A 25,434-nucleotide genomic window follows, 5' to 3' on the forward strand; every position below is an offset into this window, starting at 1 on the left:
TTGGTTATTTTTCAAAAAAAAATTCGAAAAATTATTTTTATTGTCTTAACAACCGTTTGCTGTCTACTCAAAGCACTAGATAGGTTCATTTATTGCACATCAGCAAGCCTGTTGCTTTTATTGTAACGATTCCATGCCATGAGACTACAAAAAGCTAGTAAAATCTCAAAAAAGAAATCAAAATTTTTTTAAAAATTGCGAAAAACCAGAGTAGAAGACAAAAGAAAACAAGAGCGATTCCTAGAAAACGGATATTTTTGTTCATTGAGCTTCATTTGACTGTAAGTGAGGTTTGGCATTAACAGAATTTCGATATGAAAAGTGGCTAGTCTAAAAGTGACTTCAAAAAAAAGAAAATGCAAAATTTTTGTAAAGAAACCAGTTTTTTTTTATATTAAACTTACTTCTGAACTCAAAGCTAGCATTTTTTCCGCTCATCATCTACTAGGAATGCATAACTGCTTCATTTAGTGGCATGAGTTGCAATCATGAATTAACAGTTTTACAGGAAAAATAGTAACTTGAACGAAAATTATGCCAAAAAGTGAACAATATGCTAAATGTCCTGTGTTCACACAAATTTTTAAAACTCGAAAAAAAAAAACGAAATTCAAAAATATCTTAGTAATTTTGAATTCTACGCTGGATCTTTTTATCGCCTTTCGTGTATTAGCAATACAAAATTGGTTCTTTTTGTGGCGTGAAATATAATTTTGAATGAAAAATTTTTAAAGAAAAGATCATAATTTGAAGAAAAATTATACTAAAAGTGAACGAAATCATACCAAATATCACGTGTTCACACAAAAGTTCAATCCTCGATAACTCCTAGAAAAATACGAAATTCAAAAAAATCCTTTTAATTTCAAATGTTAGGCTGGACGAGCTTTTGAATGATATACCACTCACATTTCTCTACGATGAATATTTCGATCGGCCAAAATTGTCGGAACAAAAAAACCCATTTGAGTATATAGTTCCTCCCCCAAAAGTGGGGTCGCAACAACAAGTGAGAAACTGTGCGAAATTCTTTGGCCAGTTTCTCTGGAGAAAACTACGACACTGGAGAAAACTGTTTTCATTAACTTTATATCTCAAGTGAATCTCATTTCAGTATACACGTAGTACATTCTTTGTACAGGATAAACAGCAAGAAAGAGTACAACAAGACTCAAAAATAGTAATGAGCACTATTAAGAAGGGCAGAAAAGCTTGATCTTACGAAACTCTGACTAAAAACAAATAAAACAGAGAAAAAATTAAAACAAAACATCGAATGACAGAAAACGTATATTCTTCAGTATGTAAGTTCTAACCTTTTCACACATTTTAAACGAAATCCTTCGCTTCTTCATTTATTTTCCGCTGTCATACCGTTAAAGTTTTTTGTTCTAACTAGGTGAAACTTTAAAAAAAATCAGGCAAAACAATCCAACAAAATTAAATTAGAAATTGTCAGGGCTATAGAGTTGTCAAATGATTTTTTATACTAATAAGTCAAGGAAATCTGATAATTTTTCTTAATAGCAAAACTTTCCTCCAACTTTAATCAAAAATTTAAACAACCGTTTTTTTCCCAAGAACGAGTTTTCATCTGACGTTCTTGTTGTTTCAAAATACAGATTGTATTAAAATTGAGCAATTCCAAATCTATAGACAAAGAGAAAATTTCCCTAATTACTAAAAAGATTTAACCGAATTTTGAACACAAAACAAACATACAATAATTACCTTGGTTGTACGAATCAAACAAAGAGGCTCGATAATGTGCGCTTTTGACCTAATTGTCTACCAAATGAGGAACAAAAGAAAACTTTCCAAAATACACATACCCTTCGAAAATATTTGGTTGATGAGTAATCTGCCCTAAGCATACTCTGATAATACCTGATATTATTGAAATTAAGAGACAAGGAAACCAAGAAAAACAATAAATCATTAAATTTCCTTAAAAAACTGATTTCTTTTTTTTTTTAAAAAAATCAATTACAAAGTGAAATTACATCAATTAAGGCTTAGACCTAAAAATCAGTTGTAACTCACCTCAAAACAGATGTCACTTTTCTCTAATAAGACCTTGCACCAAACCAAGAGGAACCAAAATAAAGAGGCAAATTTGAAAATCAGCTGTCAACTACAAATAAAATGTATTAAAATTGAGCAATTCCAAATCCATAGACAAAGAGAAAATTTCCCTAATTAATAAAAAGATTTAACCGAATTTTGAACACAAAACAAACCTACAATAATTACCAAGGTTGTACGAATCAAACAAAGAGGCTCGATAATGTGCGCTTTTGACCTAATTGTCTACCAAATGAGGAACAAAAGAAAACTTTCAAAAATACACATACCCTTCGAAAATATTTGGTTGATGAGTAATCTGCCCTAAGCATAAACAGATGAATGAATTATTTACTAACGCATTGGAACTCTGATAATACCTGATATTATTGAAATTAAGAGACAAGGAAACCAAGAAAAACAATAAATCATTAAATTTCCTTAAAAAATTGATTTTTTTTTTAAAAATCAATTACAAAGTGAAATTACATCAATTAAAGCTTAGACCTAAAAATCAGTTGTAACTCACCTCAAAACAGATGTCACTTTTCTCTAGTAAGACCTTGCACCAAACCAAGAGGAACCAAAATAAAGAGGCAAATTTGAAAATCAGCTGTCAACTACAAATACTAGATAGAGACTTATGTAACTCCATCGTATCCGTTGCAAGCAATTGCCAGCGAGAAAAAGAATCCAATAAAGCCACCCTGGAGAACCAATGGTAATAGCCATTTAGGAGATTAGGAGACCGGATAAGCAACAAAATTTTTTAAGAAAAAAAACTATTTATTTGAACAAAAATCAGTAGTTATTTCTCAAAAAATGTTAATAAAATTTCAAAATGGCAACAGATAACACAAGAAAAAGTCTAAATTGTATCTGCTAACACATCAATTAACATATGCCTCGAATCAACCAAAAAAATTTATGTGTCTCCTATAAACATTTTGTCTTTACTGAGACTAGGTAACAAGTGGACGGAAAAATAAGAAAATAAGCGAAATCTGACATCTCGTTTATTTTTTTGAAAACAAAATCAAAGCAAAAAATCAGCTCTCAACTTAAAATACCGGATAGATTATTTCATATGTCCTTACACGGAACTATTGAGATCTCCCTTATCCAAAACATTTCATAGGACTACATATAGTACAATAGAAACTGACAAATTCATCTAATAGTCAAGTGTTCAGTTAAAATTTGGGAGAAAATGGTGTGGAAGTTGTTAAAACAATGAGTTATTCAGTGAAACCATTCTCTATAATTAATCGCTTTTACCATAAAAACTAATAAAACCCTTCTCAGTTTTATAGTAAGACAAGAAAACAAAATATAAGAAACACAAAAATGATCAAATATTTTTTAAAAAGTGTTACAAATTAATATAATCAAAAAGAGTTGTGAAGTCTCAAAGTAATGGAGCCACTACACCACTAATAGACAAAAACTGGTAAAAATTAAAAACTTATTTCCTGAAAGAAGATGTAAGAGGTGCTTACATTAGAGACTATGCTGCAGTGTCTCAAAATTGGGAAAAAACTGTGGAAATTCCAAAATTATATATATTTTTTTCAGCCAAGTTTTTTTCAAAAAAATATCGGAATCCTGCGTTTTCAACTATAGCATGCCAAACTCATCTTTTTATTTCACGGAGGTTAATTGTATCTCAAATTAGTGGAGACTAACTCTAAAGGCAACGAATTAACAACATTATCGACAGAACCGAAAATTCCACAAAAAACTTTACCTTGTTGGAGCCTTTAAAACGATAAGCCATCATTTGAAAAGATTGCAACTGTTCAATTCAGATACTTTTGTATATTGTGGGTTTCTTGTTTCAAAGGAACTATGACAAAAATGGTGAAAAAAGAACAAAAACAATGAAATGTATCAAAATTTTCATTAAAAAAATCCTGAATTATCATAGCGTCATAGCGACAAGAAAATTGCTGCAACTTGAAAGTTTCAAATACATTATTGTTTGCGCAGCCAAGAATGGATGGGAGATCTCATTCATAGGTCTAAAGTAGAAATTGCGAAAAAGAAAAGCAGAAGGGCGCAGAGTTCAAAAGGTTGATCAAATTTTTCAAAGCAAAAAACTTTAAAGTCAATTAACCATCAGCAGTCATCTGAAATCATAAATTGAATTTTCAAATGTCTAGAAAAAAGACCACTGAGTCCATATCCGGAATGTGTGATAGCACTGCAAAAATCAAAAACATCTATAGGAGAAACCAAAAATTCAATTACGTTTCGGGAAAATAGATTCCAAGCCGTTAAAATCATACGTTATTCAATTAAAACTTTCTATAAGTTACACCTGCGTTTCCTTCAAATGTTTTTCGACCCGTTGTTAAAATGATAATCTGAAAAATATTCAAAAACAACTTCCAAAACTGCCAAATGTCCAAAAGTAGTAAAAATTAATCTAGAAACCGTGGTATGAAAATGAAAAAATAAACTCTTAGAATTTTATTTTTTATCTCCATAAAAGAAAAGTGTGAATTGCTGAGATTAAGCAACATGTTGACAAAATTTCTGAATGATTGGTAAAATTCATAAAACTGATAGCTTCCTTAAAACAATTATAATTGAAAACATCAGAGCCATTTGTTGTCAACTGAAAGCGTTTATGGTTCAAATATACATTTTAGGGAAGCCCTCTGGATCTTCATTTATTGTTACTCAGTCATGGTGCTGAAAAAAGACAAAAAATGCGGTCAGAAAAAAAGAATTCAATTCGAATTTAAGAAAACACCTCGTTGAAGTCAAAGAAACCATGAAATTCTCTCTGAAAAACTTCTATACGATAATTTAGCCTCATTCGTATTAAGAAAGAGTGAGAACTAGTTGAATTTGGGAATTTTGATCGAAACTTTATCTGGTCTGAAGAAGACATAGAAAAAAAAACAAAAAAAATGATAAATTATTATTTTTTGCTGCTTTCTAACGATACCAGTCACAACTCTCTACGATGTTGGGTATATTGTTCCTCTCCCCACTAAAGTGGGCCGAAACAATTGCTTGCGGCCAATGAGATCTAGGGTAGTTTTACAATTACAATGAACAAAAAGATAATTATGGGGATGCAGGGTATAATAAGCAAAATCGCTTAAGTTGTAAAATTCACTTGATAAAGGTATATAAGTTTGAAAGAACTAATGTCAAAGTTCTTTGAAACATCTTTTCTTGTGAAGACAAATCCTAGAGACAAGCGACTACTTAAAATTGTCAGGTCAATTTTGAAGTGCCTTACCTGAAATTTCACATAAAACTGGTTTCGCTGAATCAAGTTTGCGCTTGATATCCCCCATATCCTGGTATATTAACTACCCTTGAAAAACAAAAAAAAACACTTATTCAGCGAAAAGGCGTTCAACCACTGGTATAGAACTTCATCCTTAAGTTCCTCAAGGTGCTCAAATGTATCATCCAGTCATCCAAATCAGCTACTTTATTTTGGGTGACTGAAACTAGTTCTCATGTTGTTGTTGACTACGCTTGATAACTTTTGGTGTCAGTTGAAGTTGAAACTTCTTATAAAATTTTGTGGCCTCTAAAACATTCCTCCAAAAATTAACCGCTCGTAATTATCTTTTTTCTTCCCTTCTTAAAAGACTTTTACGCATATTTTGTGATTAAAATTTGAGAAGCATTTAAACGCTTTGATTCCATATGCTATCCGAATTGTCCTGAATTTGAGATTCTAATTCAGTAATCACGATTTTGATGAGATTTTGTGAGAAACTAACCAAATAACAAACAGTTCACAGTTCAAATGTCATCATAATTAATGTACCATCTAACCGTGGTTAACATAATGATCATTCTTAGTGATATTATTTCGTCATTATTTCAGTTGAGCTCGTAAATCCTTCGAATAACTGCATCCAATCAGCTTCTCGAAGAATGAAAGACGCAGTCATAGGTACGCAAACAAACTTATCTTCTTACTAACTACTGAGTCCACCCTAGTTAGTTATTATAACTGGTGACAAGTATAAATCGAAGCAATTTATGATACAGAACTATAATAGTATTGCGTGATATTTTGTCTGGCATTACAGTTTACATAAATTGTGACATTTTGTGGCGATAAAGGGAGAGAGGTAGCGAGTAATTCCCTGTTTTTATTCCATTCATAAAACTGTCAGTTATATAGTAGGTGTGGGATGTTTAGTTGAAGATAATCAGACGTCAAAAAGAGAGAAGCGTCTATCTGTGCCCATTTTCACTACAGCCAGTGGGAAAAGAAAGACTCTAGAAAGAAGCATAACTCAAGAAGCAGGCAAGTCGGAAAAGGTAGGACGCAAATTTATTCAAGTTTTCAACCGAATTCTCACCCATGTCTTTTGATCAAATTGCCCCAGACCAAAGTGACCCCTGATCAGACCTTTTCCAGACCACTGTCTGGAGGTTGAAGTGCTAATAAGTGTTGGAGTTTTTGTTTGGGAATGACCCAGTGGGCGCTCAAGTTGTGTCATATCATTTTGTTCCGGGACCTCAACCTGAGCACAAAAGTAACCAATTTGACCAACCAAATTCAATGACCTATTTCAAGAGAAATTCAACTTAACAGAAGAACACCGTGATTCAATAAAGCTGCATATAAGTGTGCTAAGCTATATTTGTGCAAATTTATTGGGGGTTTGGAAATTCGTTCGCTACCCTGACTTTTGTTATGTCAATTGTTAAGTCAATTTTTGACCGATCGATAACTTTCGCGAAGACATGAAAAGTAAAAAACACAGTTTGAGAAGCTCTTGTGAAAAAGAAAGAACCAATTCTTGTAGAGATTTTCTTGTTTCTTAATTTTTTTTTGCTGAGAAAAAGATGGTTAACTTTTTCAAAATTTTTCACATATATGCATTAAATTTATTATGATTTATGCAATCTATCAAAAATTATACAAAAAGTTAAGTAAACATAAAAGAAAATCAAAAAATAAACCTAAAAGAAAATCCACTAAATAAGTAAGAATTTCCAACAATTTTTACATTTTTTCTCAATTTATCTGTTTGAATGAAGCCTTCATCAATCAGAACATTTATAAAGATCTTTTTCCTCGGAACTGAACCGAAGCAAGTTTTGTGTCAAACTACATCTGGAAACCCACAAAAAACACCATTCACTTCGTAAAACTAGTCAACGTTTTAAAGTTTAAAATACAAATTGAAACAAACGAAGAAAAGAAACCAAAAACAGATACTTTTTTATCGATGAGAAGCTCCATAGAATGAAAATCCAAAAAACAACAAGAAAACACAACAAGACACTTTCAATAAACAGGAGTATACTGCGAAATAGGCAAAACTAAAACAACTGGGTATGCCAAGAAAAGACAGGAAAATAAAAGTAAATTCTTCAGGTTCAGAAATTGTTAACAGCATTCTAAGCATTTAGCCACAAAAGGATGGCTCACTAAACAGCAAAAAGGTCGCAAGCGAAAAAATGAAAAAAATTGTTTGAAAAAAAATTAGTTAGTACATTACAAAAACCTAAGGCGTATTCAGGTAATTCCAGCGAGTGAAAAATTACAAAAGATTTAACTAAATAAAACCTTTGACTGGAAACATAAAAATGAAAAAAAGGACAGAAAAAACTGAAATAGGCAAAATATCAATAAGGAAAACGAAAAGTTTTAAAATTTAACTGTTTTGTATTCGCCTCTTTGTCCGAAAATAAATTTATACACATTTGATTTTGAATTTCAATAATTTAAAGTTATAAACTCGTTTGAATTTGAACTTCAATATTTTGAAATTTATCCAATAACACAAAACTTAAATTCAAACCAAATGCATTCAAAGTTCATAATAACATTTTGGTCAAATCTTCCTAACCTAATTTTTTGAAAATAAATTTTATTTTAGCTTTTTTGAATTTCTGCACCAGCTTAACGGAAGAATTTTTAAACCAATCATTGGAAGGTTTTTTCCGAATATTTTGGCTGATTCTGAGAGTTTCTCAGTTATAAACATGCGTTAAAAATGTTAAGAAATAAAAAAGAAGATTACAGATTTTTATAATGTTCATTTTATTTCTACTGATCTTTACGACGCGTTGCAAACATTTGTTTTCAATAATATGGTCCAAACTCTCAAATAACTATTATTTTCAATTTCATTTAAAACTTTCAATTAAAAAATTAAGTATTATTTTTGGATTTTGTTTTTTAAATTTGTTATTCAAATGTATAGCAGAAGAAACGGGACACCTAATATTAGTCAAAAAACATTAGTAAATTTTTTCACCACTATACTTTAGTATGCTTTGCAGTCGGCGATGATAAATATAATGGCAACTTCAATTTAAAAACATTAACTTATTTCTGTTAAAATAACTCTGAGGATTGAATGTCAGGGCAAATATTTTTAATTTAAATTGAGGCATCGAGGATGCGGTTCGGTGTGCTGAATTCTAAAGAAAAACAAAAAATTATTAGAATTTTCTGAATTTGCCTATGGTAATTTTGGTGGCGCGTAGACTCGGATGAGGTTAGGTCCACAAATGACAACTAACTCACAAATGACAACATGCAAATGCACTGTGCAAAAATCCAATGCTGCGTAAACTATCAGCTATCTGCGAAAAATATTCGAGAACTGACTTTGATAATTTGGAGAACAAATAAAGTACAATTTCAGAAACTACAAGTTGCATAAACACCGCTTCTTAGAGTATTTCATTTACTGTTTCAACTCCACTTCCTAGGATCTACATGCTCAACTGGTTTCGTTGATCAGTCAATTTTAGCCGATTGATGTATTTAACGTACAGAACTGTGAGTTGTATAATTAGAAAACCGGTCAAACCTGAAAGATGTAGTTATACAAATTTTTCTTAAAAGAATTGACTGCTTTGTGAGTTTAAAATAATAGAGAAAATAGGCTTTTTTTCACTATTTTTATTCAGTTTTTCCGTTTTTTTGCTCTAAAATTGATAATTTTTTTTTCTCCCAAAATTGTTTAAATTGTCGGCGAAAGTGCTATCAATTTAATTTTGAAAATAAAGGAAGCCTGCTCACCATTCTGCATTTTAGACCGTTCTGTTCAAATTTGCTAAAGCAGAAACCTAAGCACTGCTGACACAATCTTCGTAAAAAAAGCTCAGAATATTTGTTTTATTACGACTTCCTCAGAGAGGGCTCTAGAATTAAAAGTCTGCTAGTTTTCGGTAATTTATATCAAAATTTATCATATGTGCGTAATTTATTTTTGATATGTTTCTCTAAAATAAAACAAAAAGTTTTTTTGTCCTCGTAGCTTCTAATGTTCAAAAGTTTTGGAGTCCTGCAATAGATATTTCAGGACTTCTTTTGCTGTTTTTTCAAAGCACATTCTTAAATCAAAATTTGTAACAAAATAAAACCAAGTCGAAGGTCCGAAAAAAATTACTCAACCAACTAATGCAACAAAATGTAGCTTGTTAAATGTTTCAATTTTTCAAATGATTTTGACCCCACCAGATTTGTTTCAGTCATTTCAAAAATTTTTAGGGATCTGTTTAATTCAATTAATGTTATCGGCTCGCCATATTATGGTTTTCTTTACCTCGTAGACATGCGAAATGATTTTGCGTATCCTGTATTTTCAAATGCTAAAACAAGTTTTATATTGGACGTTTTTTGTATGGCTACAAGTTCCTTTCAAAAACGTTAACGTTTTACAGCTGTCCGTTGCAGAATTCTGTTTTTATTGGTTCTCAGTTAAAACAGTGTAAGTTCGTTAGGACAAGTAATGCCAGTTTAATTGGCATTTAAGTCGCTTGATAAAATCAGCACCTATAAATTTTGAGTAAAGCTGAGTTCTCTTTTTTTTCATTTTTTTTATTTTTCATCTTTATTTTTGCATATATAGGATAATATACGTTGCTTACTATCAATAGATGTATTTTAAGAAATCAATAGTCAACTGTGTAGATCTTTAATGTTTGGGATGGAAACAAGGAATTGTCCAGAGTTTCTTTATTTTTTCAAAAGCCTAAGAATTTGTTTTTTCAGGCGTTGTTTTTTGTGAGTTCTGTTCAAATTGCTTCGACTTTCCTTTATCACTGAATAGTTAATTTGAAAGGATGACTTTTGTCAGTTTTGAATCAAAATCTATAGTCAGGAAGTGATTACTTCATTTTTTTAATATCTTTTCAGCAAAAAATTTTAGATGGGTTTGCGTAGGTGTTCGTTTCTGAATTTTTTTCAATATATATCATCCAGAAGTACACTGGCCGACATTGGTCCTATTGGTGTTCCAAACATGATCAACTTAACTTTCCTTCGTTTCCTGTTGATAGGCTTTGCTTTCTATAGGCTTTTGTGCCGATTTGTTGTTTTTTTTATTGTGTTATCACTTAATATGAATTTTTACAGTTTTTAATTGCTCTCCCATAAGACATAAGCAAAATTTTTGAACATATTTGAAAATTTTTTGAACATTGAGTTGATTCTGTTTTGTTTTCCTGACTTCATCGCTATGTTTTTTTTCAAAAAATTATTTATCAGTTTATGATTTTTGCCCATTATCCTGTCTTTGTGTTATCATTTTGTTATCTTGTCTCATAGTCGGTTTAAGAGCGAGGTTTTATATTGAAAGATAATTGAATCTCTACAATGGTGTCAGTCAAAGTTTTTCATAACGTTGGCACTCTTTTTTGCCTGATTTTTTGTAATCTGTTTTGGTTGACCTGTCATTCCGTTTCATTAAAGACTTGTCTGAAAGCTTCTCTAATAAGGCGTAAATAAAATTTTTGGTTTTATTTGTTTTTAGTATTTGTTTTGATGCTTTATTGACTTTCAACTGCTGAAGGCTGATAGCGAGGCGTTTAATTTTTTCCAATTAATTGAACCATGTTTATTTATTTGTCCTGCGATGATTTCAATATGTCACCTTCCACAATCTTTGTTACGGTCATCGAATAAGGCGTCAAGACGTTGAACAAATTCTTTCTCGATGTCTTCTGCCGCTCAGCAGCTGAATTCGTGTGATAATTTTTTTCTTGTAAAATCAGTTGGTTCTTTATAAAATGATTTTTTGATGGGATTTTTTGATGGGAAGTTCAATGGTATCCTCATCACAGTCATAAATGTCTGCCCTTTTTAGAATACATCAACTATTAATTTACAAAGGATGAAGTACTCCTTGATAATTTGAAAATTTCCCGTCTCCACTTTATTTGGTTCACAATTAGGCCCAAAAATTAGGATGAGCGGTAGCGGAACTTTATTTGCGTACGCACATTAACGAGCCTCCTTGTTCTACGTTAATCATGAAACGCGCTGCGTATAAATTGGTCAAATTAATTGAAAAGCGCATTTGTCGAGAAAAAATTTTGTTCACTAGAAACATTAATCTAATATAAAACAGATGCTACATTTTGCATTTACAAGAACAGATTGAACCTATGGCATTGCTACTTGCTGCTTTATCATGAAAATGATTATACCCATAATTGGGCAATAAAATTATCTGCAGCGTTTAGTGGCATCAACAGTCATTCCCACCACATAACATCATTTAGTACAACCCGTGAAAATGTTACAACCCGCATTTCAACATTATTTTTGTTATGTAATTAGCTCTGTTATGTAACATGTCAACCTGATTATTCACTAACTCATGGATTCCTCCGCAAAAATGACCGGTGAGCGTTTCGAGCGCTTTGCCCGGGTTTCAAACTTACAATCTCGGAGGTCAAGGAATATCAGGCAAACAGTTAGCAAGGTAAGAGCCTCGAAAGTTCAAAAATATTGTGAAACAGTTCCAGGCGACTGAGAAATTTGCAGAGAATTTACAGAGAATTTCAGAATATTTCGCATGACCAGTAATTATGAGCGCGTCGATAATAATATCGAGCGAAAATCTTTCCCACAAGTTCCTATAGGAAAAGAATCGAGGCAAAAGTTCATCCCCTGTTGCGGGCAGACACTCATTCCACTTGGACTCATCTCTACAAGGGTCACCAGAGGTCAAGAAGCGACTCACAATCACCATGGGACACGACAGAGAACAGATCACTGTACACAGTCGGAAGACATCGTTGGGCGAGAGCATCGACGACCTCAAGAGACACAACAACTCTAGGAAATTACATGTAATTATAGAAATTTATTGACCTTTGGGCTATTTTGAAGAAATTAATTTCACCCCTTAGTTATTTTGCAGTTTTTAACTTTTCAATTAATATTCCATGTATGTAGCGCCACCTATTTCAAAACTCTTAGGTTCAGATTTTTAAATGTTCAGATATTTTTAAAAATCACCCTTGGTCAGAACGAAGCGAACCCAGGATCAGGTCCCAGAACCAAGCCACTTCTGATCAGAGCTACTTGGGTCGTACATAGGGGTCAGGGGTCATTGTGCGACACAAATAATAGGGACGGGAAAGTGTTACGGTCGCACGATAGTCTGAACAATGGTCACACAAAAGTCTCAACAAAGACCAGTCTGAAAAAACTCTTAGCCATTTTTGCTTGAAAACCTGGGGAACGGTCGAATAATAGACTGGTCAGAGACCAATAGAGGAACAAAGCATGGATGATGGTCTCACGATTCTCTGGAAAACGGTCGCATCGCAAGAAAGTGTGAGCAATACATAAGAAAACGTATTTTAGCTACTTCTGTTTGAATTTTTCAGAAGTTGATATATATGTCAACTATCGGATATTCCCAGTATGCTCTGGACATGCTCCCTCCAATTTTTCTCAACCAGGCTAGACTGACTACGGCGGAGTTACAAACAAACACATATAGGAGATTTTGAGGAGAGCACTAGGTAAAAAACCAAGCTCAATCTCTATCTCCAAAAAAAACAAAACAAACTAAATGAAAACACGAAACACGGCAAATTTATACTCAACGTTGAAAAGACACCATCAGAAATATCTCGAGACAAAAGTTGAACCTCCCTTGAAGGAAGATTTTAAATCTTCATCCAATTTTGTGGACACTCATGATCTTAAAAAGCATAAGAACCATCGTCCAAGCAGGTTTCTTACTGTATCTTTCAATGAAAAATATTAAGTATTCTTGTAAGGAAAAAAATCTCATTTGGCAAACCTAAAGAACGAGTTAGAATCAAGCAGTGATTGTTGAGTGCATTGGTCTGACTAGTTACAAGCCGAAAACGATCAGCAACTTCTAAAACAGATTAAATGATTTTAATTTTGGTCGACCGACAGTCACACCAAAGTCAGGTTCTCTTCTTTCGAAAGTCGGTCTTCACTCAAAAGTCTTGGTCGCACAAAAAGTTGTGCTAAACAATTGGTCGCCGGAAAGTGGCATAAAGAATTGTGGTCACTCTAAGGTCGCAAAAAAAGAAAGGAAAACATTAAAATTAACAGAATTGCGGTGCGGTTGGTATAAATTTTTTAGTTATAATATAGTTGCCACAAAATTGATAATTGATTAAATAACGACATTGATATTTCATTATAAATTTTGAAACAAAAATAAGGAAAAGTGAAATAAAGTTTAAAATTTCATGAAAAAGTGTTCAAAAAACAAAAGAGAAAAGAATAATTTCTTTTACTTCTGTTCAAGGATTTTAGGATTTTATTTTTCCTCCTTTTTTTAGTCTAGGATCCTAAATTTTCCAACGTTTTTCGTAGAGTTCCGATTTGTTGAAACAAAGAAAGTATGAAACTTTGATACAAAATTAATTAAAGAGAAGACTTTAAAAATTTATTAAAGTAAGAAGAGAAAATTTTTTTTCTCTTTTTTTTAAAGAAAAGCGTAACTAAGATTTTGAAAATATGGTTCCCTATAATTGTTCACTGTTGTTTAATTGTTGGCAACTGAATCCAATTGAACATATGTGGTAACTCTGATGTACAAGAAATTTTTAGGAAACAATTTTTGGGGACAACTATAGGGTTCGACGAAAAGAGAAAGTAAAACTCAAATACTCTGTTAATCTTTTTCCTCATTTTTCTGGTGTATGGAATAATTTCTTGTTTCTTGTTGTGCAAATTACGGCTTTCGGCTTTCAAATAGTAGACTATTTGATAAAATAGAGGCTGTATTTCAAGTTATGTTTTGTCTATTTTTCTCGCTTTTATGCCATTTTTTTATTTCATAGAATATTCCAAAATTGATTGGAAAAAACAGGAATGACCTTAGATTGGACTATTGAGAAAAAAATATTGAGAATTGATGAGCACTGGGTTTTGTTCTGCTTACTGTTGAGTTTTCATGGTTCTCATTCCGTTTTTAGTTTACAAATTAGACAAACATAAAAAATTTCAAAAGATTTCTTTGATTTGTTACTTAAGTCCTAAAAAGAAAGAAAAATATTTTTGGCTTATTTTAATTATACAATATCAAAATTGAGAAAATGCAGGATATATGAAAAACTGACTGGAAATTAACTCTCCGCTAAACAGACAAAATTTGATATCATTCTATTTTTCCATTCATTGTACTTGTTATCTATTTTTTTTTCGTTCAAATTGTTTTATTTTCAAAGTTTAAATGTCTGTGAAAATGTTCTTTATATTGAAATATTGCCGACAACGCAATTAATTTATCATCTGGTAAAATTATATTAACGTCCGGGTTCTGAATTATTTATTTTTCTAAACAAAAAGTCGTACTCAATGTCGGCACGTAAAAAATTTCTCAATTTGTTCTCCGAAAAATTGATAGGCAAAAAGACTTTTCCTCTTAGAACAAAGAGATCTCTTTGACCAATTTGGGACTTGTGTTTACACATTCTGTGCTACCCGCAGTCTCGCGTGAGCTGCGTAATTCATTATATAGCCCAGTCTGTATATTACTCCCATTTTTTTTCAATATTTTATTTAGGGGTAAAAGGGTGAAGTTATATTTCCACTTGGTTGGGGGAGCTGACGCAAAAAAAGTTTCTTCACTGTTTTTCGAATTGATTGCGTGTTCTGAATTAATTGTAACAATACAGCTAGCCCCCATATATAGTTTTTAGCGCAACTTTGTAATGAAAGGATGTGGCAAATTTGGAAAACTTTGAACATTAGCGATCATGTCTTGCAAAAAGTTTTGAAAGTGTTCTGATTGCAACTAAAATTTTTATTCTGGTGTTGGTGTGTAAGGCCTAAAAAGATCGAAAATGAGACACTCAAGGACAGTCAGTAGCAACAATTAATGATTTCGGTATTTTTTGGGGCAATTTTATTCAAAACTAGCGAGACTTCACCCACTTGATCTAAATTTCCACGACTTCTTTGTCTTCAAGCATGAGTTCTTGTAAGCTCTGAAACCATTTCTTACTTCTCAAAAGCTAATGGGGGAGTTAAGTTCAGAAATGGCAGTAAAGATTTTGAACTTGTTTATGTGCATTTTCCAAAACAAATTGTTAGTTTTAATAGTTAGTTATGAAAATAATTGTTTTGGAAACTTTCATTGGATATGCCTTAATGTCTGGTTTGTTTTTTTTTATAAAAGTCTATTTATTAGTGCTTCTATGTTGATATCAGTTGTGGAATGAATGCAAAGTAAGCCGAAGAAAATAAGGTTAGTTGATATAAAATGTTACGAAAACTTGTACAGATAATGCCTTGTTAACCGTTTTAATCAAGATAGCGCATAGTGTCTTTTTCAATGTATTAAAGTGTGCCGAAGAAAGATAATATACGTCATTTTTGGATGATTGCACTTAAGAGACCGCTGTCCAAGGCCATTCCCCTCATCCAGTGATAGATTTAACAAGGAACGGTGCAACTGCTCACCAGCTACAATTTATAAAATAACGCTATCTACAAAATTTTGGTTTTTCTTAACCCCTTTTTAACCTTTCGTTCGCTTTCCTATCGGCTTGCGTGAATTGTGGAACCGAATTGTGTACTATTATAACTGTAGTTCTTAAAGCTCATGTATTTGGCAACTTGACAACAAAGCTTCGTTTTTCTAGCCTCAGAAAATGTGGGAAACAAAAGTAATGCTTTTGTAGAATATTGTCGCTTATATTTGTTATTTATACAAATAATTTATATCACCTCCTAACAGGCTACACCAATAACACTAAATATTCACATGTCAAAAAAACAAGTTTCCCGCATTTTCTTCAAAATGAGGTTACTATAAGAGTATACTCTTAGCAATCGCAGTATGAAGAAAATGCCGGGGTCTGTTTTTCTTTCACATGTGAATATTTAGTGTTATCCATTTAGTTCATGTCCAGACTTTCGCGCGTTTTTCGATGTTTCCATACTGTGTAATTTTGAACGCAACCCAGGTTGAGGTGCCATCCGGAAGTGACCTCTGATCAGACCGTGCCAGACGAAAGTAACCTCTGATCAGACCATCCCAGACGAAGATGACCTCTGATCAGACTAATGTGCGCTCAAAACACCGTGTGCGCTGAATGTGCGCTCAAAGTGGTCTCTGATCATACCATTCCCATCCGGAACTGATCTCTGATCAGACCCAATTCAGACCATTGCCAGACGATTGTGCAACCATGGACCAGACGAAACCCAGACCATTGTCCAGACGATTGTGCGCGTCAGATGACCTCTAATCAGACTCTCCCCAGACGAAAAATGCCATTGATCAGACCATCTTCCCAAGATTTTCTGACCACCTCCAGACCATTGTCCAGACGATTGTGCAACCATGGCCCAGACGATTGTGCGCGTCAGATGACCTCTGATCAGACTATCCCCAGACCAAAAGTGCCATTGATCAGACCATCTTCCAAAGATTTTCTGACCACCTCCAGACGATTGTCCAGACGATTGTGCAACCATGGCCCAGACGATTGTGCGCGTCAGATGACCTCTGATCAGACTATCCCCAGACCAAAAGTGCCATTGATCAGACCATCTTCCAAAGATTTTCTGACCACCTCCAGACCATTGTCCAGACGATTTTGCAACCATGGCCCCCACTAAACCCAGACCATTTTCCCGACAGTTGTTAAGTCAGATGATATCCAATCAGACTATCCCAAAGGAAAAATGCCACTATTCAGACACGTTTCTAGGAGAAATTTGATCGGGTCAAGGGGCAAGTTTAATGTGAACCAAATTGTTAACCCAGACTTACAATAGTATTTAGAGATATGCGGAGAATTCATATATTTTACCTCATTTACCATTTTAAAAAAGGGTTCTGAATGTTCTTTTACATTTAATACTGAATATATTGTGAAAAAAAATTAATGAATGAATATATGTTAAGAAAATCTATGGTTACATGGATTTAAAATGAACTATCATTTTTTCTTTTTATATTCTTTTAACTTCTTCTTCACAAATAGATGTTCTTTATGTGAATTGTGTCGTTTCTTCAAGTTTATTTTAATCATCGTAATGCTTATTGTTCAATGTATCTATTTTAGTGAACTGCTTTTTCATACATATGACTGTTTCTTCATGAAAGCTCAAGAAGTATTCAAGTTTATTTTATTTTTACCTAATTTCACTTTCAAAAATGAAAAAAAAACGCGTCAAGGAATTGCTTAAAGTAAACCTAATTGATTCCCCAGACTACCATAAATATGAAACTTTTTAAACAATCAGAGTGGTCTGCCTAACTGATATATATGAATAATCATCCCGGAAAAAGAATAAAAAAACAAAAACTACATTCAAGTTTTTAAGCATTTTCGGCTTCCAAATTTTTTCCAACAATATACGTGTTCCTTGTTAACTGATACGCACAAAACGCTAATTTCAACGCCAAATCAGACATATAACACAAATCAACTAAATTTTAAATCGGAATAACTTTAAAAAGTTAACTAATTTGTTTTGTTAAGTTTAAACATTTTTTAACGTCTTGAGCATCCTTTTGCTATGAATCTTTGACTATTGCAAACTTTTTTTGACAAAATATTACTAATTGCACTTTTTTAATAATTCTGCAGAAAGTTTCTATTGTTTCTGCAAATCGAGTTGATGGTCAGATCATAAAAAGGACACATTGTAAAATTTTAGTAAATACTTCTTTTTGGTTTTTGTAGTTCTTCTTTAGACACGAACGCCATCGGACTATATCAAATATAAAGCAAGTTCTTCTCGAAAACAAAATATCTTTTTGCTGACGATTTGATGTAAAAATGCTTCAGAAACAGCCCCTGATATTGATCAAAATAATGAAATTTTTTCAAAAATTTTCAAAAAGTAATTTGTTTCAATTACTCCTACTCAATTTTCAGAAAAAGTCTAAGAAGAGAGGAAGTACTATCAATCAAAAAAAACTTTATTTGATAAGAAACGAAAAAAAATGTAAAAACAGAATTGAAAAGCTTATGATGCAAATTGTTTTGAATAACGGCAATTAGTAGTCATCTTTTTCTTAAATCGTTCACCAATATTTTCTTAAGTAAGCTTTGTTTATTGGAGTTTTTATAAAGAAAATTTAGCCTTTTGGATAGGTCCCGCGATGAAAAAAAACGTTGTAGTTTTAACAATTTTCCTGTAGTAAGAATCTTCTGTATTGCTAATAACAGCTGCAAACTTTTCAAAATTTTGGTCATTTATAAAAATTTCTTCCTCTAATAATTTTTCAGTTAGAAAGAGATGAGACGCGTATTATAGCTCATTTTCTTGCATTTTTAACGTTCTTTTTGAACATATATATATACATATGTACATTAATTACTTTTTTTTAGTTTGAACGTAATATTTTGTAAAGAGTAACTTTTATCAACAAAAAGTACGGTTGTTTCAAGAATCTTTCACTAATAACTTTTTGTTCAGGCAATCTTTTGCAAAGTTTTTATAACCAAAATTTAGCATTTCTATTGGTTCTTACAATGCAACACAAAAATAATGTAGTTCTCTCCATTTTTGTCCCGTAAAAAGCCTCTGTAGTATGCAAATTTTTCGAAATTTCGGTCATATTTAAAAATTCTTCCTTCAATAATTTTTCAATTAGAAAGAGTTGAGACGTGTATTATATCTCATTTTCTTGCATTTTTAACGTACTTTTTGAATATATGTATATTAAATAATTTTTTTTCAGTTTGAACCAAATATTCTGTAAAAGAGTAACTTTTGACAACAAAAATTACGGTTTTTTCAAGAATCTTTCACTAATAACTTTTTGTTCAGGCAATGTTTTGCAAAGTTTTTATAACCAAAATTTAGCATTTCTATTGGTTCTCACAATACAAAACAAAAATAATGTAGTTTTCTCCATTTTTGTGCCCTAAGAAGCCTCTGTAGTGCTACAAAGAGCTGCAAATTTTGCTAAATTTTGGTCATTTTCAAAGTTTCTTTCTTTAATAACTTTTAGGTTTTTGTGAGTTAAGACGCGTACTATAGCTTATTTTCTTGCATTTTTAACGGTCTTTCTGAATATATATATATATATATATATATATATATATTCAATATGTTAAAACTAGTTTCAAAGGGAATTTTTAACCTTTTTCAAGGGGTAGTCAATTTGACCAAATTCCGGTGTCTGGGGCTAAAATCGTCAAGATGAAAACCTTGTTAAAGTGCTATATTTTTATATGGCATCCAAGCCCTGTTCATCCTGAGTTCAGAACACTAATTTTTATCAATTTTTAATCAGTAGTGTCGGAGAAATAGCCTTTTTTGTGAGTTTCACAATTTTGGTAACGTGTCCTTAAATTCGGGCTTATACGTGGACTAATACATATGAAATTGCCGAAACGCAACTATTTATAACAGAAATTTTATAGCTGTTTTTAATGATGTTCCCGGCCTCGAAAATAGATTCCGTTCAGTTAGTTGAACTCGCCTTATCAAGAGCTTTTCAACGATATATATTTGATACCACTTAAAATTTGGTCCTCCTTCGTCCTAGATCACCTGCGTTCGCCTTGTGAAATATTCGAAGCTGTCCGCAGTCTGCCACAGTTCACATGCTCATTAGGTGGACAGCAGAGGGGTATGAAGACAGCGAAGACAGTACACTGGTGACTGCGAACAAAGGAGGTATAAATAAACATGAAATGAAATAAGAAGTTCAGATTGTGTATAGCATCAGTTTATCAGTTTCGGATTAGTGGGGCTGGAGGAAATTAGCATCAGCTAAGGGTAGTTGAGCAGCGAAAGAGCAGTTGAGCAGCCAGAGGGTAGTTGCGCAGCCAGTTAGTGCGCGCAGTAGAAGCAGTGAGGGTAGAAGCATTGGTTCTTGTAGTCAAATACACCTGTTTCAGAGCAGAATGGAGGTTCTATTCGCAGAAGAACGTGAATATGAGTTTGAGGAAACCACCCGAAGTGATGAAGTGATAAGCCTTGGAGGCATAAAGAAGCAATTGATGTTAAAACGCATGAAAGAGCGCGAAGAAGAGAAAGCAACTAGCAAGTTCTTGCGTACTCCCCCGAAACCCAAAGACGAAAAGTACGCCCTATCTTTCAAGTTTCAAAAGTATGTTGGAAACTGCTTGCCAGGCGGGGCTCAGGACAAAATTTTCAATCTTTTCGAGGGAACAACGGATGTTAAATTGGGTAGATTGAGGCCCAACGATAAGCAAAACGACAAGACAAAGTACCGATATAACGGGTGGATCAATTTTTTTTCTGTTGGTGATTGTCATAGAGCTATGGAGGCTATACGAAACAACGAAGAAAAAACGAATGGGATGCAGATAGTGAAGATTGGAAAAGTGCGCGAACTGGTATGTAAGTTTTCAAAAAAGAAGAAAGAGCAGAAGAGAGTGCAACCTGCGAGTTGCTATAACGGCGATGGAACCAAACAACTGGTCAGAATGGTTAAATTTTCAAAGAAACCAGCGAAGAATGACAAACCCATTGTCAAGCCGCACCCAAATTTTTAGATTTGATCAGAAATTTGTTAGTTTGTTTTGATAGTTGGAATTTGATGATGTTTGGAATTTGTTGATGTTTGGAATTTGATTCATTGAAATTTACCCTAATTGACAGCTTTCACCACGGTTTATCTTTTGCTAGATTTACGATTTATGATGTTTATATTCAATTTTTGAGGCCAGTCTGCAGGGGAAACCCTAGATTACCAACAGACTGGCCTATAGGAAAATTATCAAATCGTCTTTCTCATATGTTCGTATTTCAATCGGAAATATCCACTTATTCGCTTTTTCTATTTTCAAAAATATAGAAATTTTATCGGGTCAAGGAATTGTTCAAATCAAACCAAATTTGGTATGCAGTATCCCCTGTGTATGTAGAATTTAGAACAGAAAGAATTTTTGCTATAGCTTGCCTAGGAAAAAAGTTAGTTTTGCAATCGGAAATATCGAGTTATTCGCTTATTTTTTTTTCAAAAATATAGAAATTTTATCGGGTCAAGGAGTTGTTCAAATCAAACCAAACTTGGTATGCAGTATCCCATGTGTACCTAAAGTCTAGAACAAAAAGAGTTTTTGCTATAGCTTGTCTAGAAAAAAAGTTAGTTTTGCAATCGGAAATTTGCGAATATTTCGAATATTTAATTTCAAAAATAGGTCTTTTTCATCGGGTCAAAGAGTTGTTCAAATCAAACCAAACTCGGTATGGAGTATCCCATGTGTCAAAGTTCGTATTTCAATCGGAAATATCCAGTTATTCGCCTATTCTATTTTCAAAAATATAGAAATTTTATCGGGTCAAGGAGTTGTTCAAATCTAACCAAACTGGGTATGAAGTATACCATGGGCAAGTAGAGTCTAAAACAAAAAGAGTTTTTGCTATAGCTTGTCTAGAAAAAAGTTCGTATTTCAATCGGAAATATCCAGTTATTCGCTTATTATATTTTCAAAAATATAGAAATTTTATCGGGTCAAGGAGTTGTTCAAATCTAACCAAACTGGGTATGGAGTATAACATGGGCAAGTAGAGTCTAAAACAAAAAGAATTTTGGCTATAGCTTGCCTAGGAAAAAAGTTCGTATTTCAATCGGAAATATCCAGTTATTCGCTTATTATATATTTTCAAAAATGTAGAAACTTTATCGGGTCAAGGAGTTGTTCAAATCTAACCAAACTGGGTATGGAGTATCCCGTGTGTAACTAGAGTCTAGAACAAAAAGAATTTTTGCTATAGCTTGCCTAGGAAAAAAGTTAGTTTTGCAATCGGAAATTTGCGAATATTTCGAATATTTATTTTCAAAAATAGGTCTTTTTCATCGGGTCAAGGAGTTGTTCAAATCAAACCAAACTCGGCATGGAGTATCCCGTCTGTACCTAGAGTCTAGAACAAAAATAATTTTTGCTATAGCTTGCCTAGGAAAAAAGTTAGTTTTGCAATCGGAAATTTGCGAATATTTCGAATATTTAATTTCAAAAATAGGTCTTTTTCATCGGGTCAAGGAAATGTTCAAATCAAACCAAACTCGGTATGGAGTATCCCGTGTAAACCTAGAGTCTAGAACAAAAAGAATTTTTGCTATAGCTTGCCTAGGAAAAAAGTTAGTTTTGCAAACGGAAATTTGCGAATATTTCGAATATTTAATTTCAAAAATAGGTCTTTTTCATCGGGTCAAGGAGTTGTTCAAATCAAACCAAACTCGGTATGGAGTATCCCGTGTGTACCTAGAGTCTAGAACAAAAAGAGTTTTATCTATAGCTTGTCTAGAAAAAAAGTTCGTATTTCAATCGGAAATATCCAGTTATTCGCTTATTATATTTTCAAAAATATAGAAATTTTATCGGGTCAAGGAGTTGTTCAAATCTAACCAAACTGGGTATGGAGTATAACATGGGCAAGTAGAGTCTAAAACAAAAAGAATTTTGGCTATAGCTTGCCTCGGAAAAAAGTTCGTATTTCAATCGGAAATATCCAGTTATTCGCTTATTATATATTTTCAAAAATGTAGAAATTTTATCGGGTCAAGGAGTTGTTCAAATCTAACCAAACTGGATTTGGAGTATCCCGTGTGTAACTAGAGTCTAGAACAAAAAGAATTTTTGCTAGAGCTTGCCTAAGAAAAAAGTTCGTATTTCAATCGGAAATATCCAGTTATTCGCTTATTTTATTTTAAATAATTTTAAGAAATAGGTATTTTTGATTAGGTCTTAGAGTTGCCCAAAGTGAACCAAACTCGGTATGGAGTTTTCCATGGGTATCTAGATGGTAAAACAAAAAGAATTGTTGCTATAGCTTGCCTAGGAAAAAAGTTAGTTTTGCAATCGGAAATATCGAGTTATTCGCTTATTTTATTTTCAAAAATATAGAAATTTTATCGGGTCAAGGAGTTGTTCAAATCTAACCAAACTGGGTATGGAGTATCCCGTGTGTACCTAGAGTCTAGAACAAAAAGAATTTTTGCTATAGCTTGCCTAGGAAAAAAGTTCGTTTTTCAATCGGAAATATCCAGTTATTCGCTTATTTTATTTTAAATAATTTTAAAAAATAGGTCTTTTTGATTAGGTCTTAGAGTTGTCCAAAGTGAACCAAACTCGGTATGGAGTTTTCCATGGGTATCTAGATGGTAAAACAAAAGGAATTGTTGCTATAGCTTGCCTAGGAAAAAAGTTAATTTTGCAATCGGAATTTTGCGATTATTTCGAATATTTAATTTCAAAAATTGGTCTATTTCGTCGGATCAAGGAGTTGTTCAAATCAAACCAAACTCGGTATGGAGTATCCCGTGTGTACCTAGAGTCTAGAACAAAAAGAGTTTTTGCTATAGCTTGTCTAGAAAAAAAGTTCGTATTTCAATCGGAAATATCCAGTTATTCGCTTATTATATTTTCAAAAATATAGAAATTTTATCGGGTCAAGGAGATGTTCAAATCTAACCAAACTGGGTATGGAGTATACCATGGGTAAGTAGAGTCTAAAACAAAAAGAATTTTGGCTATAGCTTGCCTAGGAAAAAAGTTCGTATTTCAATCGGAAATATCCAGTTATTCGCTTATTATATATTTTCAAAAATATAGAAATTTTATCGGGTCAAGGAATTGTTCAAATCTAACCAAACTGGGTATGGAGTATACCATGGGCAAGTAGAGTCTAGAACAAAAAGAATTTTGGCTATAGCTTGCCTAGGAAAAAAGTTCGTATTTCAATCGGAAATATCCAGTTATTCGCTTACTATATACTTTCAAAAATATAGAAATTTTATCGGGTCAAGGAGTTGTTCAAATCTAACCAAACTGGGTATGGATTATACCATGGGAAGGTAGAGTCTAAAACAAAAAGAATTTTTGCTATAGCTTGTCTAGAAAAAAAGTTCGTATTTCAATCGGAAATATCCAGTTATTCGCTTATTCTATTTTAAAAAAAATAGACATTTTATCGGGTCAAGGAGTTGTTCAAATCAAACCAAACTCGTTATGGAGTATCCCATGTGTACCTAGAGTGTAGAACAAAAAGAATTTTTGCTATAGCTTGTCTAGAAAAAAAGTTCGTATTTCAATCGGAAATATCCAGTTATTCGCTTATTCTAATTTCAAAAATATAGAAATTTTATAGGGTCAAGGAGTTGTTCAAATCAAAACCAAACTCGGTATGGAGTATCCCGTGTGTACCTAGAGTCTAGAACAAAAAGAGTTTTTGCTATAGCTTGTCTAGAAAAAAAGTTCGTATTTCAATCGGAAATATCCAGTTATTCGCTTATTATATTTTCAAAAGTATAGAAATTTTATCGGGTCAAGGAGTTGTTCAAATCAAACCAAACTCGGTATGGAGTATCCCATGTGTACCTAGAGTCTAGAACAAAAAGAGTTTTTGCTATAGCTTGTCTAGAAAAAAGTTCGTATTTCAATCGGAAATATCCAGTTATTCGCTTATTATATATTTTCAAAAATATAGAAATTTTATCGGGTCAAGGAGTTGTTCAAATCTAACCAAACTGGGTATGGAGTATACCATGGGAAGGTAGAGTCTAAAACAAAAAGAATTTTGGCTATAGCTTGCCTGGGAAAAAAGTTCGTATTTCAATCGGAAATATCGATATATTCGCTTATTATTCGCTTATTCTATTTTCAAAAATATAGAAATTTTATTGGGTCAAGGAGTTGTTCAAATCAAACCAAACTCGGTATGGAGTATCCCATGTTTACCTAGAGTCTAGAACAAAAAGAGTTTTTGCTATAGCTTGTCTAGAAAAAAAGTTCGTATTTCAATCGGAAATATCCAGTTATTCGCTTATTATATTTTCAAAAATATAGAAATTTTATCGGGTCAAGGAGTTGTTCAAATCTAACCAAACTGGGTACGGAGTATACCATGAGAAGGTAGAGTCTAAAAAAAAAGAATTTTGGCTATAGCTTGCCTAGGAAAAAAGTTCGTATTTCAATCGGAAATATCGACATATTCGCTTAATCTATTTTCAAAAATATAGAAATTTTATCGGGTCAAGGAGTTGTTCAAATGGAATCAAACTCGGAATGCAGTATCCCCTGTGTATGTAGAATTTAGAACAAAAAGAATTTTTGCTATAGCTTGCCTAGAAAAAAAGTTAGTTTTTCATACGGAATTTTGCAATTATTTCGAATAACTTGAGATTTTTGAATTTT

The 25,434-nt window shown here is 32.7% G+C and overlaps 1 protein-coding gene across 2 annotated transcripts in view; it reads left to right on the forward strand.

Annotated features, from left to right (window-relative positions):
• Positions 1–5,892: 5,892 nt before the first annotated feature.
• LOC142335333 (uncharacterized) overlaps positions 5,893–25,434 on the forward strand; it is a 79,206-nt gene continuing 59,664 nt past the window's right edge. Inside the window, exons 1-3 of one of the 2 annotated variants that reach the window (XM_075383783.1) lie at positions 5,893–5,992; positions 6,245–6,366; positions 11,941–12,150. In XM_075383783.1, coding sequence (XP_075239898.1) covers positions 5,974–5,992; positions 6,245–6,366; positions 11,941–12,150 — 351 coding nt within the window. In that variant the 5' untranslated portion in view covers positions 5,893–5,973. Of the gene's footprint in view, positions 5,993–6,013; positions 6,174–6,244; positions 6,367–11,940; positions 12,151–25,434 lie in introns of those variants that run through there. The other variant, XM_075383784.1, reaches the window with a different exon arrangement.

The sequence above is a fragment of the Convolutriloba macropyga genome, chromosome 2 (genome assembly GCF_964194025.1).
Source record: "Convolutriloba macropyga chromosome 2, txConMacr16.3, whole genome shotgun sequence".
Taxonomy (NCBI): Eukaryota; Metazoa; Xenacoelomorpha; order Acoela; family Convolutidae; genus Convolutriloba; species Convolutriloba macropyga.